Consider the following 8,345-nt stretch of genomic DNA (forward strand, 5'->3'; position numbering starts at 1 on the left):
ACTATGCTGCTCCCTCACCTAGTTCAATGTCTATGCCCACTATGCTGGCTGACTAAGAAAGGAGCCGCACGGAAATGTTTAGCTAGATTGGGTGAAGTTCTGGGCGCCCTCTGCCACAGGCGTCAATGCACACAAATGTCCCCAGGACAGCACACGTTGGAGCTGGGCTCTCTGGCAAGAACCGGGACAAAGCGTACCTCTAAGCTGTAGGCCATAGCCCCAGGAAGTAAGTGCAATCAGGCGCAGCTCCTCACAGGCAGCTGCTGTTTAAGGCGGGGCTGCTGGCCGGGCCGTAAGCTGGCCGTCCACATGAAAGATCTGCGCAGGCCAGTTCCACCAAGCGCAGTTCTCTAGGCTGTGGAGGACTCCAGCAGGTCGTCCTCCGCAGCGCACGGCTGCCGAGCGGCAGGCAATAGGGGACCAAGTTTCTCCTGAGCCCCACTTCATGGTGGTCCCACACCCGAGAATGCTCCATGTGTAGCTGAGTCCAGCAGGGCCACCCAAGAGTCAGGGTGGCTGCTGCTACAGGACGAAGGAAGGGCAGATGACTCCGTCTCGAGACAAGACAGAACCGGAAGCAGGGTAAGGGCAGAGGGCCGCTCCAGCTCTGGGCCACCAGGTGCTTGCTTCCTCCTGGTTTTGTTTTGTTCATGGTTGATGCCCTCGGTAGGCAACGCCTCAGAAAATGCCCGCAGGCCCGCAGCTGGCTCCGTGGTCTGACTGCTCCTTCACTGTTGGTTGTAGAGATGGATGCCACACTCATGAATACCGTTTTGTTGGCCAACATGTGTGGTGTCCCAAGCACCCAGACACCAGCTGCTGCCGCTGCGCTAACAGAAATAGCGTCACCTTTGTCGTTACAAGGAGTGGCGTAGATTCACAGAGCGACTCCAGATATGTACATCCTCACCCATGGCTGTTCTGTGTGACTCTGAAAATGTCTTCCCAGGAGTGGCCAGCTCTAGCTCCCCCAGGCTCTGCCCTCCCAGCAGGGGTGTGGGATCTGAGGTAAAACCTGCCTTTCCTCCTCAGGGGCTCAGTCAACACCTGCACGGAGCAAGATGCTGACCGGGGTCCTGGTCCTGGTGCTTGGTCTGTTCTTCCTCGTGATGGGGCTGTTTGTCTACCTTAGGAATCTGAGAGGTAAGGAGCCCGGTGGTGGCTGAGGCTGCAGCGTCTAAGAGGGGAGCATCATAGTTCTGCTTAGGTTAATGACCGGGCAGTTGGCAGAACCTCTGTGAAGATGGCCATTCCCCCAGTGACCACGCAGCTCCAAGCAGCTGCTGAAACCAAGTCTTCGGAGGCTAGAGTGAAGCCTGAGCAGCGGTGACTTGCAGATAAGAGAGATATTAGCCAGCCCGAAGAACAGGCTGAGAAACGAATGGGTCCAGGGAGAGCCACTGGGCACTGCCGGGGTCTGGCCAGCAGTTTGCACTGAGCCTTGTTCCCACACTTACTGGAGGCCTGTGCTCTGAGGCAGAGGTGACTCAGGGCACGAGAACTTCCTCTCTGCTCACTGCCATGCCGTCAGGAGAGGCCTGGGGTGCTCAGAGAAGCACCACAGAGGTATGGAAACACACTGTCCCCGTGTTCTGCAGGACTCCTGAGCTGAGCTGAGGTGACAAGACAAAGGAAGGAGTTCTCCCCGTCTCCATATCATGAAAACCCATCCTGCTTGGCCCACATTCCTCCATTGCTGGTGCTTTCCCAGGATCTGCTTCCTCCTGGCTCTCTGCTCCCTGGTGGCTGCTCAGCCCCTGGACAGAAGGCCCCTCCTGTCCTGCTCCCTTGTATTTCCTGCCCTTTGTCTGGTGCATCTGAGTCTATTCTGTGACATAAGCCCTTATCACATTTCCCCCAAATAATCAGTTTTGGGAACAAGATATAGAAAGCAGAAAGGAATGGTTATATCCCCACAACATGGCTTTTAGTTACAAATATGTGAGGAAATTCATATGCTGAATTCAGGAATTTTGTGTGCACGTGTAAATCAAACATCACACTCTACATTGTAATTACATATGTAGTCCTTCTTGGCCTGTAGACCAGGCTGGACTTGAACTCAGAGATCTACCTGCTTCTGTCTCCAGAGTGCTGGGATTGAAGCCTGCGCCTCCATGCCCAGGTGGCTTAATCTTTTAAAATTATTATCAGTTATTTATTTACTTTACGTTCCTATCACATCTTTCCCTCCTTCCTCTATTTCCAGCCCCTCCCTCTCCCCTCCCCTCCCCCATACATCTTTTTCCTCTTCTCCTCTGATAAGGGAAGGCCTCCCATGGATATCAGCCATCCTTGGCTTACCAAGTTGCAGTAAGACTAGAAGCACTTTATTGAGGTTAGACAAGGCAGCCCTGTTAGGGAAAGGATCCAAAGGCGGGCGACAGAGTCAGAGGAGCCCCTGCTCCTGCTGTTAGGAGTTCACGTGGAGACCAAGCTGCACAACTGTTACACATGCGCAGAGGATGTCCGTTCGTCCCATGCGTGCTCCTTGGTTGCCAGTTCAGTCTCTGTGAGCCCCATGGGCCCAGGTTAGTTGGTTCTGTAGGTTTCTTGTGGTGTCCTTGACCCCTCTGGCTCCTCCAATCCTTCCTCCCCCTCCTCCACAGGATTCCCCAAGCTCTGCCTGACGTGGCTCTCTGTAGCTGTTCTGCTCTGATGGCTGTTAAGCTAGGCTCCCGTCTGCAAGTGCAGCAGAGGATATATCACCAACAGTGCCAGGGGCGGGCTCCCTCATGGCAGCGCTCTCAGGCTGGACCAGTCATTGGTTGCCTCTCCATTAATTTCTGCTCCATCTTTACCCCTGCACATCTTGTAGGCAGGACAAATTATGGGGCAGAGGTTTTGTGGCTGGGTTGGTGTCCCAATCCCGCCATTGACAGTCTTGCCTGATTCCCGGATGGATATGGCTGGTTTCAGGCTTTCTATTTCCCATTGCTAGGATCATTAGGATCTTAGCTAGGGTCATCCATGTAGATTCCTGAGAGTTTCCATTGCCAAGGTTTCTAGATCTTTCCAGACATGCCCCTGCCCCATCCAGTTGTCCTTCCCCGTACTCTCTCCCTCGATCCTCCCTCAACTTCATCCCTGTATTCCCCCACTTCCTCCCCAACCCAGTCTCCTCCCTCTACCCACCCCGATGTCTAATCTATTTCCTCCTCTCTATGAGACTGGAGTGACCCCTCCCCCATTGGGTCCTCCTTGTTACCTAGCTTCTTCGGATTTATGGTTTGTAGCATGATTATCCTGTGCTTTGCGACTAATATCCACTGATAAGTGAGTCCATACCCTGTGTGTCTTTCTTGGTCTGGGTTACATCACTCAGGATGATCTTTTCTCTGTCTATCCATTTGCCTGCAAGTTTCATGATGTCATTGTTCTTAATAGCTGAGTAATAAAAATACTCCATTGTATGAACGTACCACATTATCTCTGTCCATTTTTTCCGTTGAGGGGCACCTAGGTTGTTTCCAGTTTCTGGCTATTACGAATAAAGCTGCCATGAACACAGTTGGGCAGGGGCCCTTGTGAAAGGATGGAGCATCTTTCGGGTATATGCCCGGGAGGGGTACAGCTGGGCCTGGAGGTAGACTGAGTCCCAGTATTCTGAGGAAGCACCAGATGGCTTTCCAGAGTGGTTGTACAAGTCTCTCCCACCAGCAGTGGAGGAGGGTCCCCATGCTCCACAGCCTCTCCAGCATGTGCTGTCACCTGAGATCTTGATCTTAGCCATTCTGACAGGTGCAAGACAGAATCTCACAGTCATTTTGATTGGCATTTCCCTGATGGACATTTCTTTAAATGCTTCCTGGCCATTTGGAATTCCTCTGTTGAGAATTCTCTGTTTAGATCTATACACCATTTCTTACCTAGATTATTTGATTTGTTGATGTCTAGTTTCTTCAGTTCTTTATATATTTTGTAAATCTGCCAGATTTGGGGTTGGCGAAGATCTTTCCCATTCTGACAGCGCCCTCTGCTTTCCAGAAGCACAGTGTCAGTTCCCTGAGGTCCCGTTCCTTAATTGTTGATCTTAGAGCCTGCACTGCTGCAGGCTGCTCTGTTCAGGAAGTCGTCTCCCGTGCAGATGCATTCGAGGCCGATCTCCGCTTTCCGTTCTATCAGGGTCAGTCTATCTGGTTTTATGTTGAGGACTTTAATCCACTTGGGCTTGAGCTTTGCTCAGGGTGATAGATATGTGTCTGTTTGCATTCTTCTATGTGCAGGCATCCAGTTGACCAGCACTATTTGCTGAAGATGCTTTATTTATTCCACTTTATAATTTTGGCTTCTTTATAAAAAACCAGGGGTCCATGTGTGTGTGGGCTTATATCTGGGTCTCTGTTTTGATTCCATTGATCAACCTGTCGGTTTTTATGTCAATATTATGTGTTTTGTTTTGTTATTACTATAGCTCTGTAGTAGAGCTTGAAATCAGGGATGATGATATTTCCGGAAGCTCTTTTATTGTATCAGATTGCTTTAGCTATCCTGGGCTTTTTTGTTCTTCCACATGAAGTTGAGTATTGCTCTTTCAAGGTCTGTAAAGAATTGTGCTGGAATTTTGATGGGAGTTGTGTTGATTCTGTAGATTGTAGGTAAGATGTTAAACCTACTGATCCATGAGCACAGGAGATCTTTCCATCTTCTGATATTTTCTTCAGTTTATTTCTTCAGAAACTTGAAGCTCTTGTTATACAGGTCTTTCACTCCCTGGTTAGGGTTACACCAAGATATGTTTTTATATTATTTGTGGCTATTGTGAAGGGTATTGTGTTGGAGTATGGTCTGGTGCTTTGTATTTATTAATTTCTTAACCCCAAGACTATTACTGTTTATGAGCAAACTGTCATGTATCCCAAGTGTTGCTGTTTAACCTTGCCTAAGCCATTATTCCTGAATATCTGGTTAAGCCTGGGCAGGGAAGAGTGGGGTAGTGTGGCCAAAGTTGGAGGCCTTTGGGAGCGAAGAATCAAGGGAAGGAGACAGACAGGCAGAGAGGACGGAAGAGGAAGCTGCCATAGGTTAGGTAAAGAGAGATCCACGTGGGCCAGGAGGAAAGGCTCCAAGAATGGCGTGGATGGAGAAAGTGATCCAGATGAAGAACATTAGCAAGTGCTTGGGATTATGGACCGGAGGGAGCCAGATGGGAATGGTTAACACAGATGGCCTGGGGTGCGGCTGGATCGTGAGGTACTGTTGGTGGATTATCTGCCCAGCGCAAGGTAAATAAGGCAATTATAAAATCTAACAGGTGTCTGCGTCTTACTGATTATGATAGCAGGTTAGATAATACTGCTGTGTTAACTATAGGGCTAATGATAAAAACACAGGAGCCCAATACTGTGTGTCGTCAGCAACAGTGTTGTCTCCCATCTTCTGTCTCAGCCTGTTTGTTGTATATGAGAAGGTCATTAATTTCTCCAGTTAATTTTGTATCCGGCCACTTTACTGAAGGTGTCTATCAGCTGTAGGAGTTTTCTGGTCGGATTTTGGGGGTGACTTGTGTGTACTCTCATGTCTCCTGTGAATAACAATGCTTTGACTTCTTCCTTTCCGATTGGTAACCCCCGGATCTCCTTTAGTTGTCTTATTGCTGTAGCTAAAGCTTCAAGTACTATATTGAATAAATATGGAGAGAGTGGGCAGAGCTTTGTCTTGTTCCTGATTTTAGGGGAATCCTTTGAGTTTCCCTCCATTTCACTTGATGTTGGCTATTAGCCTGTGACAGATTGCTTTTATTAGGATTAAGTATGTCCCTTGTGTTCCTGATCTCTCCAAGACTTATATCATGAAACGGTGTTAGATTTTTATTGAAGGCTTTTTCAGCATCTGATGAAATACTTATATGTGTCTTTTTTTTTCTTTCAGTTTGTCTATATGGTGGATTACACTGACAGATTTTCGTATGCTGAATCAGCCCTGCATCTCCGGGATGAAGCCTACTTGATCATGGCAGACTGGCTTAAACTTTCAATGTAAAAACTTCAAAGACAGTTCTAAGCATTCAAAGCAACCACATAAATACATTGGAACAAGTGGGAAATAAAGGATATAACAGGAGACAGGCCATGGCAGTAACCAGACCAGCTAGGAATGGTTTTAGTCCTGGCACTCAGGGAGGCAGAGGCAGGCAGATCTCTTTGAGTTTGAGGCCAGCCTGGTCTACAGAGTAAGTCCAGGACAGCCAGGGCTACACAGAGAAACCCTATCTCGAAAAACCAACCAACCAACAAAACAAAACAAAACAAAACAAAACAAAACAAAAAAAAGTACCCAGACCTTTCCTGCCTGTCTTAGGGCTCTATTGCTCTGAAGAGATACCATGATCACAGCAAGTCTTATAAAGTTTAATTGGGACTGGCTTACCATTTCAGAGGTCTATTTAGTTTTATTAGCATCACGTCAGCAATCATGGTGGATCGCAGGCAGGCATGCATGGTGTGGGAGGAGGAGCTGAGAGTTCTGCATCCAGATCAGCAGGCAGCAGACCTGACCGCCACACTGGGCCTGGCTTGAGCGTCTGAGACCTCAAAGCCTGCCCCCAGTGACACACTTCCTCCAGCAAGCCACACCCACTCCAACGGGCCACGCCTCCTCACAGTGCCGCTCCCGGAGGCCCTGTGGGGGCATCTTCTTTCACCACACCGATTCTTATCTAAAAGGATGCACACGGCTCACCAGAGCGAAGCCGCACAGACCAGCTAGAAACGGTCTGGGTTTGCCTACCCGAGGCTCGGTTCAGACAACAAACGTCCACTCCTCTGTGGACACGAACAGACCAAGACTCCGAGTGTCGGCTTCACGAAGATTTGGTGCGTTAGTTTCAAAATTAAATCTAAGAAGCGAGCCGTCAGCTCAGAAGTCTATCTCGGGGCAGTGACTGCTGCAGGGGGATGTATTTGTCATCAGAGAGGACTCCTCTTGTCTTAGGGCAGATCCCAGGTCTCCGTGACGCACCGTAATCCTCACTAGGTATTAGTTACATAAATTAGATTTTCTGACAGGAACCCGATAAGCTGAGCGTCACCAGGTCGGCGCCGTCGCTTTCCCCAAATAATCTCCTTATCCAATCAAACCTCACAGCTTACAGGTGGAGTTTAAACGCAGCTTGATGGTTCCCTGGATGCCTAAATAGAGAGGAGGAGTAGGTGCAGACCAGCAAGTAACACACACACGAATAGAAAACTGCGGTGGTTCCGCAGTTTTAGGAGCAACTGTCTATTGGCAGAGTGGCTGAGAGAGAGAGCCTGGCTGTGCTCCGCCTCACCACCGCCCAGTCCACTCCTCCGTGGGCGTCACGGCGTTTTTCCTGATGATGTCTTATGGCTGTCCAACGAAAGTCTTTCTACCATGTTGTCAGTGCTCTCTGAATACTTGGCAATTTTTTTGCTTCAATTTATATATTTTTTCTTTCTTTCTTTTTTTAAATGAAAATAGCACATGCCTGTATATACAGACACAAAATTGTCTTCATCAGCAGCACACAATAAATATTTGGCATTTTAAATATCATTGTTCAACGTATTATCTTCTGGACTTTGTTTTCATTTGTTTCTATCAGAATTTTATTCACAGTGATTTTGTACCCTTTGCTATTAAGTATCTTATTAATACTATGCATTTGTCTGGGCTCTTTTTTTCTTCTAAGTGTCTCGCTATATCAAGAGGAATTGATGGCAATTTCATATTCTTTGATATCAGAAAACCTTTTGTTTATTGATGTTGCCATTTTCCCCACTGCTCAGTACCATCATGCTCCAGACGCAAAATGGAAAAATTTGAATATTCTGCCCCTGTGCCTGACGTGAGAAGCAGGACAGGTGTCTTTTCCCAGATCAAATAAATTGCTTTTTATTATAGATTTCCCAAGAAATCAGTGCATTCAAAAAGAAAAGCACAACTTTAAGGTCAAGTGGTAAATTCTACTACAACTCATTATGTGAGTTTATCTGGGTGATCAAATGGTTTTTGTTTGTTTTATTTTTTCCATCTTTTAATGAATGTAAATTGCATTAACTGATTCTCAAATGTTTAATCAGTATGGTCTTTCTAAAGAAATTCTTATAATGTCACTGGATTTAAAGTGCCGACGTTCCACACACCAGTTCTCTCTGCCCTTCACTGCGGGTCTGTTAGTGTTTCTGCCACGACTTTACTGCAGAAATGGCTGGAATCTGGAACTGTCAGCAAATAAACTCCATCTTCCATCCGTTGCCTTTTCAGGGTGTTTGTCACAATAACAGAAGTGACAGGGAGTGGAGCAGACCAGGAAGCAGGGCCCCTGGGGAGGGAACCCTTCCACAGCCCTACCCGGGTGACCCATTTCCACGCCAGACTCACCA

At 47.7% G+C, this 8,345-nt stretch overlaps 1 protein-coding gene across 1 annotated transcript in view; it reads left to right on the forward strand.

Annotated features, from left to right (window-relative positions):
* Positions 1 to 8,131, forward strand: part of LOC129665362 (H-2 class II histocompatibility antigen, E-D beta chain-like) — a 23,799-nt gene extending 15,668 nt beyond the window's left edge. Inside the window, exons 4-5 of the mRNA XM_055591986.1 lie at positions 1,033 to 1,143; positions 5,872 to 8,131. Coding sequence (XP_055447961.1) covers positions 1,033 to 1,143; positions 5,872 to 5,897 — 137 coding nt within the window. The 3' untranslated portion in view covers positions 5,898 to 8,131. The remainder of the gene's footprint in view (positions 1 to 1,032; positions 1,144 to 5,871) is intronic.
* The last annotated feature ends 214 nt before the right edge of the window (positions 8,132 to 8,345 follow it).

This window comes from Psammomys obesus, unplaced genomic scaffold, assembly GCF_907164565.1.
Source record: "Psammomys obesus unplaced genomic scaffold, mPsaObe1.curated_primary_1811, whole genome shotgun sequence".
In the NCBI taxonomy this organism is placed as follows: domain Eukaryota; kingdom Metazoa; phylum Chordata; class Mammalia; order Rodentia; family Muridae; genus Psammomys; species Psammomys obesus.